The 20,001-nt window shown below is 36.6% G+C and overlaps 1 protein-coding gene across 1 annotated transcript; it reads left to right on the top strand.

Annotated features, from left to right (window-relative positions):
* The first annotated feature begins 942 nt into the window (after positions 1–942).
* On the top strand, positions 943–13,669 carry LOC106917478 (translocating chain-associated membrane protein 1-like 1). Its single transcript, XM_014986475.2, has 11 exons — positions 943–1,319; positions 2,919–2,979; positions 3,084–3,202; positions 4,473–4,589; positions 4,675–4,733; positions 5,037–5,121; positions 5,544–5,614; positions 6,800–6,904; positions 6,986–7,129; positions 7,219–7,379; positions 7,470–13,669. Exons 1-11 carry the CDS (start codon positions 1,200–1,202, stop codon positions 7,541–7,543), a joined length of 1,116 nt encoding a protein of 371 aa, XP_014841961.1. The 5' UTR covers positions 943–1,199; the 3' UTR covers positions 7,544–13,669.
* Positions 13,670–20,001: the final 6,332 nt, after the last annotated feature.

The raw sequence follows: 20,001 nt of genomic DNA, 5'->3' as shown, positions 1-20,001 counted from the left end.
AAAGAAACATGTTTTATCAATTAGGCTCTTTGATGCAATCTCCCTCCTGAGGATTGTGGGTGACATTAGAGTTGGAAAAATACCATATGATGATGTGAAAAACCTCACAGGATCACCTGATTAATCTACTTTGACAAGTTGAGGTAACAAACAAATATGCTCCAGGCTAGGCATACTTTTTTATGTGAAATAATTCTAAAGGAAGAATATGAAGCCATTGCCAGCAGTAATTCAAAATAATACAATGTGAGTCCGTTTGTGCTTCAGCAACAAAAACCCTCTGTTTTAAAGGAAAACTGCATCAAGATAACAAAAGACTACTGCAATCTTAAAATGATACAACAGAGCGTTTTCAGTCAGAGTTTTTTTCAGATTTGCTGTGATACCATACCTACTGCTACATGATATAATTCTTGCACAGCAGCTAAGACAACTTTGAAGAAACTTCTTTTATTACATTTAATTTCCCTTTGGGGTGTACAAAGTATTTATGAATTTAATTGACAACTATTCTCTAAAAGGGTGGTCCATGTTATTACTCTATGATGTTTTGACATCACAGAGTATGATGCCAACACAAGTGAATCATACTCTATGAAATATGAGTATGATGCACTCATACATCATAGATGATTAGGACCAGATTAAAGTCAGAATTCAGATTGATTTCTCGGTATTCTGACGTTAATAGGTCACGTAAAATGTCACTTCAATCCATTATGAACCTCCCGATTCTCCTCCTTACACAACTCACAGCTCTGTCATTAAAGAAGGTTCCTCCTAGGTGCCCATCTGAATAAAGTCTGAATTTTTAGCGTTAAAGACCGTTATCTCTTCACTTTCAAAAACATTAGAACGCAGAACGCGTACGTGAAGTACGTGACGGCATCACGGCGTAGGGTTCTCCTTCTACGTCAACGACGCTGGGCGGTTCATGAATGGGGCTCTGAAGTGGGAGGGCCCCTCATCTGACTTTAGCAGGCAGGAGGAAGAAAGTGGGTGTTGTGCTTTGCTGAGATGCTCCTTCATGACTGTTTTTAAGCAGCCCAGCAGCGAGCGGTTGTCTGTGTTTGTGGATTGTAGCGGAGGGATCTTCAACCCCCAGGGATAGCATCCTTCGGCTGAGACGAAGAGGCCTGCGGCCACAGCAGCAGCAGCAGCAGCGGAACCAGAGGGAGGCAGAGTCGTGTCGATGAGCCATGGGGTTCCGCAAGAAGAACAAGAGCCCACCGGTGCTGAGCCACGAGTTTGTGATCCAGAATCACGCCGACATGGTTTCCTGTTTGGCCATGATCATCCTCCTCGGCCTAATGTTTGAGGTACTCGGTGTGTGAGTGGAGCTGTTAGCCGCTGCTAGCTCACATGACAGCAGTACTCAGCAGCAGGGCGCTAGCGTGTCTCCTTCCCTTCTCGTGTGTCTCTGATTGCCAAAGAAGATGTGCAGGAGGCCCGCTGGCTCTCTCTGCTGATTCACTGCCTTCCACTGTAGCTAACCAATGCTTTGGTCAGCAAGTTGATCAGACTGAATGTCTGTCTGGAGGCTGCAACTAAAGCTGACAAGTACTCCGCCACGGTTGAATAAAACCAAATAGCTTTTCTCTCACTAACCTGTCCCCACCCCAGATGTACCCTTCAGACTTCTACGATCCATTTTTTAAATTAAACTATTCTCATTATAAATGTCATTTGTACATACTTAATTTAAAATGCAACACACACAACCCACAGGATGTAACTGTGGCAGGAGTGATGCACCCCCTCACTTATTTACCCCTCCAGGCAGCTCCTGGATATCTCTATAGGTCCCAATTATGATAATTTGTGAATTCAGGCTCTTTCAGAGCTGCTTAAATCACACACATGCTGCTAAATGAGCAGGCAGGTATGCTTTGACAGTTTCACTCGGTTGAAGGTAATCTTGACTATATGGTACAGTGGATTTATTGGATTTTGACACCTACTCTCATTCAAACTCCATTTTTTGATTGGTTTCCAATCCTTTCAAATGCTATGTTTTATTATATATATATATATATATATATATATATATATATATATATATATATATATATATATATATATGCATATATATATATATATATATATATATATATATATATATATATATATATATATATGCATATGCATATGCAGTTAATCTACTAATTTGAGTAATTGGGATGGGTGGAAATGGGACAGAGAAGAAAATAAGTTTGATGAATTTTGAGTGACTTTAAACACACAAAACCCCTAAAATGATCAGAATTAGGCTTCCTTCCAGGCTGGTTAATACCCCAAAGAAAAATATCCACGTTGCACATATAGATGGGGTACATATAAGCCTTTCTGTGTTTGTTTTTCCATCACCAAAGCTGAAATTTAAGGAGCTAAGATTGTGAAAAGATAAGAAAAGTGTTTTTATTTCATTGTCTGCCATTTAGGTTTTGCTATTATTTTTATTATCAAAAATTCCAGTTTGCATATATGGGATTATAAGGAAAGCTTCTTTTTTTCTTAAAAGTGACTTCAGTAATTAAAACCCACACTTAAGCTAAAAGCTCAGAAAACTGTTGAATATTTATGTTTAGTGAGAACTGATGTTACTGTTGACTTTCAAAGCAAATAGAGCACTTTGTGTTCAGGGAACATCAGTGGAGGATTTTATTAAAGCAGCTACACAGTATCGTGTCTAATTATAGTGATCTAAATCTGTCATGGTGCCAATTTGCTTTCATAGGGGGGAAAAAAAACGTTTGAAAAAATATGGATACATTTAATGATACATGGCAATCTTTAAAAAAAAAAAGTATTTGGTTTGTACCCAAGGAAGCAAAGTAGAGCACAAAGGGATCTTAAAAAGCATCAGCCATGAAAACTGAAGCGATAAAACTAATTCCGATTATTTCTTATCACTCCAGGTCACGGCAAAGTTTGCCATCATGTTCATCACAGTCCAGTACAATGTAACTCAAGTTCTCGGTAAGATTGTTTGCTGCATTCCTGCTCGTTCCCGTTTCTTAATTCCGCTTTAATTCTCATATGTTTAGGTTATTTTTAATAATCGACTTTCCTTCTCTCTGCAGATGAGAAAAGCGAGCCAGTAAACCTTTACCAGTACGGCCCTAAAGATGTGGCTACAGTGTTTTTCTACCTGCTCATAGCAGTCATCCTTCACGCCTTGATTCAAGAATATATTCTCGATGTGAGTACAGTTAGACGACACTTTTCTCATTAATTGTTTATGCCTGAGGAAAAAGCTTTCCACGTCACATATATTTATATTTTTAAGTAACTCATAAGGACTGATAGAAGCTTTATTCACCTATTTTTTTCTTCTTTTCCCTTTATCCAAAATGATCAAAGCATGGCAGACTTTATTTTGGAGTGCTGTTTGTAATTGATCGACCTCAGTGCCTCTTTCTGTTTATGATCTAATGCAGAGCGACAGAGAGGATGCTCGTTCTTATTCCATGTCTGCTTCTCTAAACAGTGGTAGTAGGATATTTTTTTAATTCAAATATTATAATAGAAAAAAATGGACCATGCTTTAAAGCGTACCTTCTCTCTTCATAAGACTGTTTTCTGTGTATCTATTAAAACGGCCATCAGATGAACCTGTTCACACTGCAGTAATCCAGCTCCTTTTTGAAAAAACCTTCTCAACACACTTCACTTCAAAGGGCCGATTCATGAGCTTTGTGACTGGATTTTGCTATTTGTATGTGCTTCACAGAAATATGCATTGTACTTTGTTTTCAATGGAATGGTTTAAGATTGTTTTTTTAATGTCACAGCATTGTTATTAATTTCGGTTGCACTGCTCTTGTTCTGAAAAAATAGTTTTTTTTTATCAGAAAGGAAAATGTCCTCAGGTAGCTTTTGCTTATTTTTTTTCCTTGTTAATTTGTGCTTCTACTATAACAAATGCAGTTGTTTCAAAAAGAGGCAAAAGAAACTACAGAATATTACATTTTAAATATCATGCATTATTCAAATTAATGAAAAGCAAAAGAACTAATGACACTGTAGGTTTCATTGGGGGGTTTTTAAGCTGGGTTTTGTAAAGTCCTTAGCAGACATTTTATTACCTGCAGTAGAGAAGCTTCAGGCTTATCTTATTTTCTTATTAAGGAACCATGCTTTTGGCTACGTGGACTAATGCAAATTCAAGTGAATCTACTCGGCTTGAAACAAATGAAGCTCAAAACCTTGTTATTATAGTCATCTTTGTTTATTTTTACTTTTGAAGAAAGGGTGTACATGTTGCTCACAAAGTCTGCCAGGAGCAATTATTTATTATGGAAATGTTCATTTTAACCAGGTCACCACTAGAAGCTGTTAGTTTATTGTTTCCAGTTGAATTTCTCTTGAACTTTCCATGCACTGTTCCCTCATGGCTACTGCCCACAGCCCTATAATGACCTGCACTCTGTGTAATTGTGTTCGTATTGTGTGTTTATTCTCCATTTCAGAAAATTAACAGGAGGTTGCACCTGTCGAAGACCAAACACAGCAAGTTTAATGAGTCTGGCCAGCTAGCAGCGTTCTACCTGTTCTCCTTTATCTGGGGCTGCAGCATCCTAACAGCGGTACAAGGCTCACGAGTCACAAAAACATTATTGCATGTCGTTCGAGGCTTCATGTTTATGGGGGTTTAACTTTTTACTTTGACAGGAGGAGTTTGCGACAAATCCCACTTTCTTATGGGAGGGGTACCCACACACTAACATGGTGTAAGTAAAGATGCCTTTGAGAGCTGTGTGGTACAAGGTCACACTGTGGAATGATGTTAAAAGTTTATCTGCAAGTTAATTAAATTCTCTGATGAAGCACAGTTTGAAATTACTTTCTTTCAGTGTTTTTCCTTTTGTTAAACAAAGTGTTCTGTTTTTTTTTTTTTTAGTATTTAAAATTTGCTTATTCATCTCTAAGTTTGTCTCTGCATTTCTCTGAATCGTAGATAGTTCCAAGATTCATGTATAAAGTAAAATTAGCATGTCTTAGTCTCTTTATTGCTCAACCTATTTTCTCTTTAGTTTTCAGGTTAAATTCTTCTACATTTGCCAAATTGCCTATTGGCTCCATGCACTCCCTGAGCTGTACTTTCAAAAAGTACGAAAGGTGAGTTTGGCCTGTGCTTGTTTTTTTTATTTATTTATTTATTTTTAATAACAGCATTTCATCATTACATAATAATAAAAAGATTGCTTTTATCAGGTTTGTTTAGATTGATCTTTTTGCTTTTTTTTCCCGCTTTTAATCATGTAATATATCAAAGTAAGTTGTAAATGTTTTGGTTTTATTTTTAAATGTTTTCATTACCCAATCATATTGCTTAGATGTGGCTATCCCATAAAGCCTTAAAGCTAAATGTAATTTTGCCACTTGGTTAATTAAAACAATCTTTTGACAAAAATTTAAAAAAATCGCACAAACTCAATTTTGCTTTTGCTTCCAGCTTAGCTGTGTTTACCTACCTTTATGCTTATGTGAAATCCTGCTAATACTAACAGTAACTCTCCTTATCTGTTTCATTTCCATAGGAGGACATCCCCCGCCAGCTTTATTACATTTGCCTTTACGTTGTCCACATCTCTGGTGCCTACATCTTAAAGTAAGTCAGAGGGGTAATTATTTTCTTTAAGATTTTTACAAAAAGATGAATATCTTCATTAAATCAATCCTATGATCTCTAAGAAGCTTCTAAAGGGATAGTTTGAAAGTTTTTAACATCCGGACAACAAGGCTGCTGGCTGACACTAATCTGCTCTCAGTAATTAATTACTTGTGAAGTTGTAATAGTTGCTCCGTTACTGCAGTAAACCTTTTCTCCGTACATGCAGTCATATTACGTTTGTCTTCATTTTTAAAGTCTGGTCAGCCACCTTTTCCTGGCCTGAGGATTTCAACACCAGAAGCTTTCTACAAGCTTTTTGACCTCAGACCTCACTGTTTGCTCATCTTCTTTCCTTCAGCATTATTGATCTCAGATGCAGGGATGCTGTCGAGCCCACAGGCTTGGTCTGTAGTTGCTGCTTATAGAAGGTGGTGCATTTTAATGCTTCACTTTAGTTGACAGGGTATCCATTCGTCCGTCAGTTCAATCAACCTTCCACTGAACAATCTATTGATTTGTTCATCCAGCAGTTTGACCATTCAACCATTTGTCCTTTTACCGATTTGCCCTCCTGTTCATTCGTTCATTCACGTGTCCATCCATCTGTCCATCTTCCCAATTAAGCCGAGTTTATTTATTTAGCAGTACTTAAAAGCTAAGCAACAAACCTTACGTTTTTCCATTGTTATCATCAGAATCATCACAAAATTTTGGAGTAAGGACTAAAATTTAATTCCCTTTCTGTTTATCCATCCATCAAAACATCCATCTACCCCTTTGAAACTCCGTGTGCCAATCATCTGTCCATTCATTATCAAATTATCCATATCTTGAACTTTCTATCTCTTTTTCCGTCCATCTATCGATGAACCAGAGACTCATCCAGCTCCAGCTTTTGAGGACAGGAGTTGAAAACCTCTGCTTCCAACACATCTGTCCATCTAGTCCATCTTTAATTTGACCATTATCCATCTGTTCACCCCTTCATCCTCAGGTTTTATTCAAAGCAGGACTCCAATAAAAGGGTCTTATTGAACTTTTGTATCGGTATCTTAAAAATGTACCAGAAAAATTCAAGTACAGAAAAGTGTGAAACTTGATCTTAAACAATGTGTTGGAAGCCCGAAGTTGAGTTTTCCGTCTTCAGCTGAGTCTTCACCGCCGTCCCCGTTTGTTTTTCAGCCTCCACCGACTGGGCCTGGTGCTGCTGGTCCCTCACTACCTGGTCGAACTTTTGTTTCACGCTTCACGCCTTTTCTACTTCAGTGACGAGAACAAGCAAAAAGGGTATTTGTTTTATTCTCATTCAGTTTTTTTTTTTAATATGGGGTAATGGTATTTAACAGCACCATTTACTTAATGTTCCAGCTTCACCCTGTGGGCGCTGCTTTTTGTCATTGCCCGCCTCCTCACCCTCACACTGTCAGTACTGACATTTGGCTTTGGTTTGCCCCGTACGGAAAACCACGGTTTTTCCTTGGCAGAAGGCAACTTTAACGTGCTCACCATCAGGTATGGCCAAGAAAAAGCTCTCAGTGCTTCAGTGTATACTCAGCAAACATCCAGATGGGAGTGAAATAAAGTAAACTGTATCCTCACAGGATGACCTGCCTTGCAGCCATCTGTCTGACGCAGGCCTGGATGATGTGGAAGTTCATTAATTTCCAGTTAAAAAAGTGGAGAGAGCACAGCCAGAACCAAGCATCAAAGAAGAAGACAGTGAGCCCAAAGAGCAAGCCTCATAAAAGAGAAACTACCAAGGGTAAGTCTGCACAGACGCAGCGTTTCCTGCTTGCTGCAGCTCAGCTTACCTGCTATAATTACTAATTCTCCACTCAACTCGTCTTGCTAGGAGGAGCTGCCAATGGAGTTGTCAAGTCTGAAGATAAAATGTCACCACGAGCAAGAAAAGCCAAAGCTTCATAAAATTGGACAAGCTTGGAGAGATGAGAAAATAATTTCTGACAATGATTACAGGTGGTTTCAGGCTGCAGGAACCTTTTTAATAGTTCTCATAACAGCTTAAGGCGGATTCCTCTCTTTGTTTATATTTGCGCTGCAGGTACCACGGCCTTCTTGCAGAGCTGCTTTTAACGAGCGTTTTTAAGATCCTGCTTCAGGATATTAGCCCTCCATCTGCAATCGGGGCCCGGTTGCATATAGATTGGTAGAGTCAGTTGTTCACTTAGTCATTGTCTGGTTTTTAGAAATGCACTCAAACTGTACACAACAGATTTGAGAACATTCACCAAAATGAAGCAAAACACAAGTTAACTGAGAGGATTTCAAAATAAAATATGCAGGAAATTCAGAATTGCAGGGAAAAAAAATTCAAGATCAGGTAGAGAAGCAAGTGGTAAAAATTGACTCAACATTTTAAGTATTTAATTTAGATAGAAGTTTAGAAACCTTAAGCTTCCAGGGTTTTTTAAAGATGCTCCAGGCCAGTTCACTGCTTCATCAATTCTCACGCCCATTTCTTCTCCACCCACCTCAGTTATGAGGTAGAGGGTAATATATGTCTAGGAAACACGACATTCCCTTTAGAAAGTGGTGCAACATCAGTTCTGTCCTGACATGGTTTATAATGTGTCAACAGACATCAGTCCCGAATCACACATTCTTTTTATGTGTTATAAAGGAAGAGTTAAAATTTTCTATTTAATCTTGTATTGCTTATTTAATAATCATAAAGTATTTAGCATATCTAAATGTTCATTCATGGCAGAGTTTAACGATACCAATATTTTGAGGACAAATTGGCACCATATGAAATTGTGCTACTTTGTAATTAATCATTCAGGCTAATATTAATCAACCACTCAATGTGATGTGACTTGGTTCTACCTTGAATTTAAAAGAACGATGTTTTTATTTAGTTTAGGAAACTACTTATTTAACAGATTTATTTTTTCAGGTTCTTATATCTTAATCAGATTTTTTTCACTGGGGACAAGAAGATTTCCAGCTCTTTCTGGAAATCTGTCTCTCTTCACTTTGACATGGGCCAGTAACATTACAGTTCTTATCTTTGTTAGTGGTCCAAAAAGGAAAAAATGTCTGGTGGAGCTCGCAAATGATGGATCTTCAAAAATAATCTGAGTTGTGAATGTTCTCATAACAGGTCAACTTGGCTCAACTTGGTCAAGTTGACCTGGTATGAGAGGTCAATTCAAAGTCTCAGTCATGTTCAAGATGTAAAAAAAAATCACTGAATGACATCGTACAATTTAAATTTCAGGCAACTTTACAAAAACCGGAACCATGTTTGTCATGGAAGATCCAGGAAAAATTCTCTACTCACTAAAACAATTGAATATTCTCATAAATCCTCTAACGGGAACTTCTCAAACACACCCAAAAAAAAGTCTGGTTTGGCCAAAATGGAGAAATGACCAGCAATTTCAGAAAACAGGTGTTTTTTTTGTTGTTGTTTTTTCACACAGAGACCCGGCTCTGGTTTTGTCGTGGCTTTATTTTGGTGAATGTTGGAAGCATAACTGACATTGTCACAATGATCACCTGGCAACTGCTATGCAATCACTGCATTTTTTTTTCCTGGCAGTGCAAATGCAAGCAAAAAAAAAAAAAAAGTTGTTTCTTATTACTTTGCTGTATGGGGGGGGATTCCTATAACTATAGGTTCTCCAAGAGTTCTTAGAAAAGTTTGGTCAGAAGAAACATTGTTTCTTATAAAATCTAAAAATGCATCTGCTGCTCTTTTGGGGAAAACGAAACAATTTTGTGCACTAAGAATCCCCCTTTGGGGTTGGAAAACCCCCCCTTTCTGAAAATTTCAGTGTTACTGTGAGCTGCAAGTGTTCATTGTTCATTCGGGTTTGCTGAATGGGGATGTTGCCTGCTGGTTTTGACGCTTTAACATGATGGATTTAGCTATTTGAAGTGTCCTTTTTGTGTAAAACAGCGATCACTCCTTGGAAAAAATTTAAAAACGGAGTACTTCTTCAGATGGAATCCCTTCATAATTCCTTGCAAAGCCAATACTTGACTTCAGGGGAACATAAAGTGTTCAGTGCACAGATTGACAGCACAGGGTGTCATTTTAAGTGTTGGCCTTGTTGTTAAACATTCTGCTGTTCTCCAGGAAAAGATGCAAAATGAAATGCGAGAGGCAAATATTTGTGAACAACAAAGCCTGTGCTGAACTCTCAGAACATTTACTGCCATTATCTGACGGCCTCTGCCATTGAAGTCCGACATGTTTCAGGATTGAGGCACTTAAATATTTCAGTCACTACTCTGGTATTCAAACCTGGATTGGGGGTTCGTCCGGGATGGGAGACTCACCGAGAGTAATCCGTAATCTGACTTGTGATGCTGTACTGTTTGTATACAGTTAAATCTTTATATCGGCATGATGGAAATTATGTTTGCTGAGGATGCATTTTGGTCTTTTCTATGGCAATGCATGATGGTTTCAGGCTAAAGGCTTTTACGGCTAGTTCCTTGTGCTGTTGAGTTTGCATCTTTTACATACTACTACAAACACACAAACATTAAGTGACCTTTTTTAACAACTGCTGCAAGATGTTTCAGTTATTTATTTTTGTCATAAACAACAGAGTTATTATTTTATATGCTTTTAAAAGCTATAACCAGCAAACACAGTGGTACATAGCAACTGCATTTACTCAATCCAAACAAAACAATCTTTCTTCAAGTGTCCTTACAAATGCTGAGGGTTTATATCACTCCTTCTGTTTGTGTTTTTTTGCAACCCTTTGGTATCAGGGGACAAGCTATTTACCGCTCACACCATAACTTGCGTCCCATGGTTCAATGGGAGGTGTGTTTGTGAGGGACTGTGTTTTGTATGCGTGTGCACTTGTTCTCGTGCGTGTACAGTGTTGTTTAGCTCGTAAATTATAGCTGGGAATGATGGTTTATTGCTTGTCTTGTTTAAAGGAAAAAAAAAACATGCCTGTGTGCGGAGCATGGATAAGTGACAATCTGTTCAATGACTCCTGCCTGTTGTTGGGATATTTTTATTTTTTTTTCTGTTCACTGATATTATACTTTTTATCTGTTCTGGTATGACCTGCCTAAGGCTCCCAAAATGCTTCTGTGTGTAAAAACACTGAATTGTGGATACTTGTGTTTTGTTTTTGTTTGTTTTGTTTTTTTGGTTGGTGCGATACTAAATGCTTCTGTGTTTAATGTGTCTGCCCTGCCACTTGGGGCATGCTCTTGTCTCCCTGCCTCGCCTTTTCAATGATCCTGGCATTGCCCATGCACCCTTTATGATCATAGATGAGGTTTCTGTGCACAAGATGTCCCTTACCAGGAAAGTCTGAACTAAATGGCTGCTAACAGAGTAGAGACTAAGATTGATTGGTTATAACAGCCCTAAATATTCCATGATTTCAAAATATTAACACACAAATGTTAAACATGCTCTATAGGCTCTTATTTTAAAAACAAAAGCAACAATTATTCCTACCAATTGTACAATAATATATTACATCTATAATTGGGGATGTCCCAGTCCCCAATTTTTTTTAATAATTAACTTTTTGAGTCCTTAATATGACATACATATTGATATCTAGTGTTGATATACTGTCTGCAGTTACACTGTTTGATTTCCATGCCATTTTTTTAAATTATGGCCTATTTAGTTCACAACACTTGAAGAAAAGTTTGCATGAAGTTATTTGTTGATCAAACCTGAAATTTCTGTTTAGCTTTGAAGCCTTTTCCACCCAGTGGTTTTCTGCTCACAACGGGGAACAATGGCATTACGATTTACAACTCCAAAAACAATATTTCTGAAGCAGGAGAAAAAGTTTTTTTAAGTTTGTCTTTTAACAATTCGCAGGAAACCCAACGAAATGTTGGGGCAAGTCATTTCGAAACAAAGCGTAAAGATGCTAGTAGCTTAGCATGTAGCTAACTGCACCAGAAAACAACAACAACACCAACTCAACACCATTATGTTGAGTCAGAAAAAAATGATAAAATTGCTTATTTTTTGTTAGTCGCATAGCTTTCTTGGTCAGCTGTGTTGTCAATGACTGACAGTCACTGGTTGTGACAAAATAATTGTCGCTAATCAGAAATGGGAGAATTGGAAGAACAGTAGAAACTAAAGCATCCATAAAGTTAAAGAGATCTAATTAATCATTTCTGTGTTGTTTTACAGAACTTTAAAGCTACTGGATTTGCAAACATGTGTATTAAAATCTGATAAAGCCTGAAGCTTTGACCAAATTGACTGTCGTTATTGAGATTATCATAATTTTTATCATAATTTTTTTCAGCAGGTTTGAATTAGCTTGTCAATATTCTGACTAGTAAATTTGATTTTGATCACAACTTTATAATTTTGTCAGCTGTATTTTACATTTCAGTTAACACATTTATATATATGTGTTTATAAAAAGAAATAAAGCTTATTTCTTTTTAAACAGATTAATTTTCATTTTTTTATTTTAAACTGCTTTAAGCAGCATGTAATTGGCTACATCCTCTAATTGTCACATCCTCCCAGACAACTTACTTTTTTTTTTTTTCCAACAAAAATCTCAAATTTCATCATAGTTATTCTGGGTGTTAATGAGCTTTTTAGGATGCAAAGGGTTGAAACAATTTTTGTTAAAATTACCTAATTATTAGGTATGTTTATGTTATTTATCGTATTTTAATTTTACACTAACCTATGTGAAAATATGGGATAAACACTCGTAGCATATGGAGTATAACAAGATGGTAAATTCGTCAAGGTCTTTGCTCCAGTAGCAAACCAACTGTAGTTTCCCCACCATGGCTGAAAAACTACAAATGGCTAACTAAAGGAAAGTAAAACTGGAAACGACCACTGAAAACTCCAGTAACTCCAGACATTCATCTGGCATCTTAATGAAAGGTCTTTAAATCTTAGGAAGAGTATGATGGAAACTTGTGTGGCTTTGAAACTGGTTTTTTTTTTAAACCTTGGTTTACTTTGATTCCCGAAAATGGCGTACAAGGACGAACACGAGGATCCAGGCTTTAGCAACTTGGGGGTTTTGGTTGCCTTTAAGAGCAATTTGTGTAACATTTGTGTGGCATTGTCAAGGGAGAAAAGGAAGAGCAGTGGAGTAAAATACCAGCCTCTTATTAAACTATTTTAGAAGCAAAATATATATATATATATATATAAAAAAGAGAGAAACGTACACTGTACTAAATTATGTGTCAGATTTTTAAGCTATTTTTATAAGGGGAGGAAAACTGTTCAAATTGACTGTTTAGTATACACGTGTGAATATTTGTTTTGCATCCATGTTATGAGTTGTTTGGGATATTATTTTTAAATAGAATGACGCTTGCTGAATTGTTAAGTGTATACACATTGTAGTATGAGTGTAAACTTTATATAACCTATTGGTTTATGTAAAATCATGGCCTTATTAGAGCAAGTTGTACTCTGTTGTATAACACTAAGCTGCAGATGTACATTGCAGCTTTCACTACTACACGTTTTTAATAGTTGCAATGAGGCGTTTTGTTTTTTTGGAGCAGGAGTTTAGATGTGGAGTTTTCCCCTGTGAAAATGTAAAACTTCCCCCCCTCACTCTGACACAAAACATTAAGTTTAATCTAAGCAGAATAATTCTTGTTTATTGTTTTTGTTTCTTTTTGCATTGTGTGCATCATGCACAGCAAAACTGCTATTGGTGAAATACAAACTGGACTGCATTTTTATGATTGATGAAAACTGAAACGGAAAGCAGCAAGGAAATAAATTTATGTGGAGCCTCTCAGTCCTCAACACTCCTGATATAAAAACAAATCTCTAAACATTAAAGAGGCACATTTATCGTACTTTCTGAACTGTACCTAATTGTACCTGATTTTTTTTATTTGCAGCTTCTTTATAATGTTTTTGTATATTTTCCTTTTGAAATATGTCACATCTGACCTTCTCTGAAAATATATATAGATAGATATAAATATATATATTTATGCAAATTGTTGCTCATTTGTTTGTTTTTTTTCTGTCACTTTTTTATTTCATGTTTGAATAAAGCTTTTGTTCACTATCCAAAACTTGAACGTATGTTTTAGCATAATTTTGTCTGATCTCTTCATCGGTCTCCATGGAAACTTGATGGAAGAACACACAAAGTGCACAGAAAATTATGATGGCTGCGAACAATCATGTTTTTAAAATGGACCATTGAGGAAAATATATTTTATGCAGGAGACACTCTTGGTGCATTTGCTGTGAAGCCCTCTGTTATTTACAGGTTCACTTTGATAAACTAGAAAACCTTTGAAAAGTACATGTATATTTTTGCTGTTTGAGTTACACAGTTTGATATGTTTAAAGTGTTTATTCCTGCAAATTTTTATGTAAAATTTTAAAATGTGAATCTTAGCATAAAAAGAAAAAAATATTTTTTCGCCCTACCAAAAAGCGTAAGGCAAGGTAATTTTATTTATATAGCACATTTTCAGCAACAAGGCAATTCAAAGTGCTACAGTATGCGTGCATGCATACTGTAGCATATGCATTCAGATTGGTTTGGGTTCCTTTTGCATAAATTAATATAGTGTGGCATTGATGTAATAACTCTGTTGCTAAACCCCAGCTTGCTCTGAAAGTGGACTTCAGCTCATCTTCATTGTTGAGTCTGGTGATTTTGCTTGGAAATCAACCAAAAGGCGTTGGTACCTTTGGAAACACTGGTTGGCGCCAAGTCCTGCTGGAAAATGAAATCAGCACTTTTATGAAGTTGTGAACAGATGGAAGTATGAGGTGAATTGGACCAAATCCAGCATAATGACACCCCACCCTAAATTATTACTGACTGCAGAACGTCCCACTGTATCCTAAATAACTTGTGAATATGTCATTTCATTACTGGTTCTTTCCCAAAAAGACTTTGTTTCCCAGTCCTCCTCAAACTGCAGTTATCCCTTGTCACTTGTGTACTTTTTTCTTCCACTCAATTGTCCCTTTAATACATTTTGATTTGTTCCTCTGGGAACATCTGCTGCTTTTGCAATGACCTTCTGTGACCTCTTTGTTGGACAGCTGTCAAGTTAGCAATCTTCCTCATGACTTTGCGGGGCTTAATTTACATAATGAAATTTCTCATTTATTCATTTTACGCAGGGTTTTTGTTTTCAGAGTAGCTAAATGTTTGGTTTTTATTAACTAAGCCAAAAATGACCAGATATTTATCTTCAACACTGCAAAAACAACATTTTACCAAGTATTTTTGTTCTAGTTTCTAGTGCAAATATCTTGGAACACATGAAATAAGGCAAAACTAACTTACCCATAACTTTTCAGTAAGTCAGCGGAGATTATTTTAAGTAAATAATTCCCTAATAGTTTAAGATGTACTAGTTTGAGTGGCAGATTACGTCACTTACAAGACATGTTTCCCATGTTATAGGTGAAATAACTAGTCATTTTAAATCAATATTAAGAAATTATTGATGTAAACCAAGCTTGAATATGTTTTGAAAAGGTATTTGTAAGTTAGTTTTGTTTTTTTTTTATTTCATGGGTACTAGACACTACACCTTATACACAATCTTGGTAAGATTTTGTGTTTTAATATTTTAGTATGTAAAATATGGTTGTATTTACAAGTTTCACATTTTCAGTAGATGTGCTGAAATATATTTTTTATGCAGCTGTATTCCAGGATGTGTTGACCTTTGCCTAGTATGTGGGATGGGTTTAAAAGGTCAGTAATTGAGAAGGAAAAGTGGACTTCCGTCTGTTTGTTTTACCTAAATACCACCAGGGGGCAACGCGGAGCTGCTTGCCCGAGGGACAGAGGCAGTCTGAGGGCATGGCTGCAAACAAACCTGCATTAATAAATCAGTACTCAGTGGCAGAAAGACAGAAACATTGTTTTATGAAGAAATATTTTGCACACCACCCTCACACATACAGAAGGGCCAAAGAAGCACCAACAATTGTCTGAAAAATATCTTAATCTGGATATAATCCTGTTTTTCAGGCAGAACATCTACGCATTCCTGTTTTTTTTGACAGCTGGAGCATTGGAAATCTGACATCCATGAAGGCTGAAGAAGAATCACAGCACAGACAAGAGACACCTGCAGCTCCCAGCCCATGCATTGTGCTGTTTCAGACTAATGGCTTTTCTCCAGCCGATCAGACAGCTTGATGGATCAGAGGGAACCAGAGAGGCAGGCCGAAGCTCTGCAGGGTTAGCGCAAGGACAGGAGTTCACTAACATGCTCTCCATCACTGCACGGGCGCTCGCTGATGGCTGCATCCTAAACCCAAACATACAGCACTGGACGGAATATTCTCGAGGCGGTCCCAAAACGCAGGGGGAAAAAAAAGTTGAAAAAGCAGGGACCGAGTGAGACATTCTTCGTTTACCCCCCTCCATCCAATGAGGATAAATGTCCCGCTGAATTGTCAGTATTATGTGTAATTTCCATATAAATTAGCTTCATTAAACTGGGAGTACTTTCTTGTTTAACGAAGCTCATTTGAAATTCTGTATTTAATAAGACATGTAATCCCAGACTTGCAGACTAATAGCCAACAATTAGCAGGACAGGAGCTTGTGTGTGAGAGACTAGGGAGAGAAAGGGAGAGAGCGTTTAATCTCTCAGAAGTATTGTAGCACTTCAGTGTTATTATCATTGATTGTCCCAAATAGGAAAATTGGACAGCAGCTGCTTTCCCAGTCTGGTTTATTTATGGTGATCCACCTAGCTTGAAGACATAAAAATGCTCAGAACCCTCCTGGTCATTTAAGGGGGAGCAGAAAAGGGGAAGTGTGTGAGTGAGGTGTGCTGTAGAGCAGGTGCAGACTGATGAAAGGGGAGGGCGGAGATGGGATAAAAACATCTGGAAGGATCTAATGAGCATTAATGAGGAGTGGCCAAAATGATTTCTAAAGACGAGATATTAAGCCAATGCTTTGATAAGAATCTTGCTGAATAACAGAGTTTGGGCGATGAGAGTTTTTAAACCCATGTTTGTTGGATTCAGGAAATAAAACTCCCACATCACAGGTAAGAAGCAGAAAGGTGACAAAAGAGGCAATGTTTAGTGTCTCAGATAAAAACAAGGCTGTAGTAAGAAAGTAAAAGACAGACATAAATATCTCTGTCCCACTAGTGGCATACAGCTCTGCACCATTTGGAGTTTGCATGTCTGCAGTGCATTGTAAAGTATTCATACCCTGGAAATGGTTAAAATTATGTCACTTTGCAACAAAGTTTTATCGGGTAGATTAATATGAACTTGTGCAGTGCAGGAAAAAGGAAACATGGTTTTCATTTTTTTAATTACAGTTATTTTTAAGAATGAACATTTCAAACGATAAGCATGAATATCTATTTCAACTCACCTACAGCAGTAAACCTTTTCTGTACGTCTCCTCCAGCTTTGTACATCTGGAAACGGAGTTTTTTCTCTATTTATTTGTTCAAGAAAGAAAAAAAGCAAATAGTGATTAGGTTTGAACTTTGACTGGGCCATTTGAACATTACTGTGATTTGATCAAAACCATATTCTTGTATCTCTGGTTGTGTATTTAAGATTGTTTGAAAGGTAAAACTCCAGCTCAGCTCATTTCTACTGGAAATATCCTGAATTCAGGATGGAGAATTAGTTTTCAACCACAAATAGCTTTTAGCCTGCAAGTCTAAAAGTTATTATTATTGCCTCATATAATCAAAACACCTTCTTTGTTGGTTCCTTAATTTTTTTAAGCAAATTATAGACAAATTTGTGGAGTGCATAACTCCAAAAATATTTGTTGACATAATTGTTAAAAGATTAAAAATTGTGACTTTTGAAGGATGTTCTTCACTTTGGAAAGTATATTCAAGTTAAGAGGGGACTAATTTCAAATTTACACCACATTTTTCAGATTTTTAATTTGTAAAATAAACATGTTGAAAACCAGCAATTTCCTGTTACTTTACAGTGCTTACCCTACTTAGTGTTGTTCTATCAAATAAAATGCTAATAAAAGGCAATAAACTTGTCATTTCAATTTGACTAAAAATGTGAAAAAGTAAAAAATGTCAAGGGATATAAAGGAGAACAATAGAGCGGAGAATAATAGACAAAAAATAATTAAATATTGTAAATTTAAACAGCACTGCTTTTGTACAAAAATTCATTTATTGCAAAATAACTGGAAGTGACTCATTAAAAATGCTAATTTAAATGTTAATCTGCTTTCAGAGCTGAATTTATGTGATGGGAAAAAAACATTAGCACTGCCACAGAGCTATGAGTTTTGTAAATATTCTATACATGATGTGCTGAATAATTGTGAAGTAGAAGGAAAAAAAATGCAGTCTTTAAATTTATTTGTGAACCTCTGGAGGCTGAAATTTTCCCCATTTTTCTGTGTAAAATAGCTCAAACAGAGCTCAATTTCCACTTGTTCAAACCATTTTCATACAGCATTTGGATCTTAACTCAATACTTGGCCTTCTCATAACATTTGAATTTTTATTGAATAGCATCTTTAAAAAGCAATCGTGCCCCAAAACAGGCACAGAACGAATATATATTGAATGCCAGCAGATAAAAACAGATCAGATTATGCAAATGCACCATCCTGTTTTGTTAATCAGATCACCAAGAGGTTTTCATTGGCCTTTTCAATCTGGTTTAACAATAAATCTTATAAAGCCAGATCAGCTCAGGCTGTTCTCATGCAGCTGGTCACAACCTGTTTTAAATTGTTGCTGAATAGCACACAAAGCTAATGTTGGAGGAACAAAGATACTCCTGTCTTTCTGGTATTTGGGGTTGTTTTTTTTAATGATACACCTGTTTAAAGGACATTTCCTCTTTGGAATAGGACAAAATTACTTCTTTTACTATTTCATTGTTTTGAAACTAATCCATGGTCTCCAGCATTTGATAAACAGTTATTTTAAACACATCTCTGTTAATTCATGATTAACTTACAAAACATCAGCAGCATGTACGTCCCAACTCTGGTGGTTTTCTATTTTCTACTACATGCATAACTAATATGTTTGTCATGAAGAAATATAATATCCACTAAAGCAGTTATTAATCTGGTAAGTGGTGCTGAACTGCTATTATTTTGAACATAATATAGAAATATGAACTAAAACTCCATGATTATATGAAGCTAACTATGGTGAGCTAACTATGCTCTTTCTATACCAGCATGAAGTGGCGCAACAGGCTGTGGATCTGGAAGGTGAGCACTTAACAAGCGCACACACATGTACGACAGCACGGTTCAGTCAGTAAATGGGATAGTTGACAGCACCGGGTCACATGAATTTACAGTCTCATCAATCTCTTTGTTGCCTAAACTCTCCTGGCACCCAGTTTGTGCATTGTGATGGTAAACACACAGTCCCAGACGCCATCTTCCTTCCTCAGTCGTTGCATTTCTGTTCTGTTTTTTTTTTTTCTTCACAAAGATCAACGTTATGGTCCCCTGAGGCTTTCAGGCCAACAATTTAACAACTGCACCTATTTTTGCTTTAACTGCTCAATCATGTTGTATTGATTTTGCATTGCAGGATGCTGAGGGACAAACAGAAATGAAGTTTGTCTGTAATTTGAACCCCTCCAGACTTCACTGGGAGGGACATGCCTTTAAATCTCTGCGTGCCTTTAAATCTCGATTAAAAACACACCTGTGTAGAGTTGTTTATGAAACATAATCAGTGAAACATTAATCAGTATTTTGATGTGCAATGATGACGCTTGTCAATTGTTGGCTCTGTGTTGTACAACGTTGTATTGTTTTGTGTGTGCGTTTTTATGATGCTTTTAAATTGTGCTGTACAAATAAATTTGATTCATTAATTGATGATTTCTGGGTTTAAGCCAATAAAAAATTTGCAATTTTGTATTTGAACGATGCTCACTATTGATCGGTTTCTTATTGACCAATTAATCGCACATCCAACTACAAGGACGTCGTCCTTTATCTAAACCTCACACTGGACTTAGACTGATAGATTCAAAGCTTGATCCTTTGCTTCCCTTCCTGCCTTAAATTCTCCTTGTGTTGAGTAAAAATGTAAACGACTGTTATTTTATTTTGTATTTATTAGGCTACCATGAAATTAAAATATCTGTTTAAATTCATGGTAGCCTAATAAAATTACTCTCAGTGTAATTTGAAGTTAATTTGAAAAGTATTCAAAAGTATTTTTGAATGTCCATTCTAATGGACATCAGGAGTTGGGATATATTAGTGATGGTGTTACCATCTATAAGCGTTTTAAAGCTTATTTCTAATTTCACAATAATTTTTACATTTTTATGTGTTTTTTTTAGAGCATAAAATCTCAGACTGCATTGAACTGCTTGTAAAAAATTATTATTCTTTTCCCTTTATTTTCATGCTGGAGTAAAACTC

This window comes from Poecilia mexicana, unplaced genomic scaffold, assembly GCF_051168715.1.
Source record: "Poecilia mexicana isolate PSO_F unplaced genomic scaffold, ASM5116871v1 scaffold_7, whole genome shotgun sequence".
Classification (NCBI taxonomy): Eukaryota; Metazoa; Chordata; class Actinopteri; order Cyprinodontiformes; family Poeciliidae; genus Poecilia; species Poecilia mexicana.
This window is presented reverse-complemented; position numbering and strand designations above follow the sequence as displayed.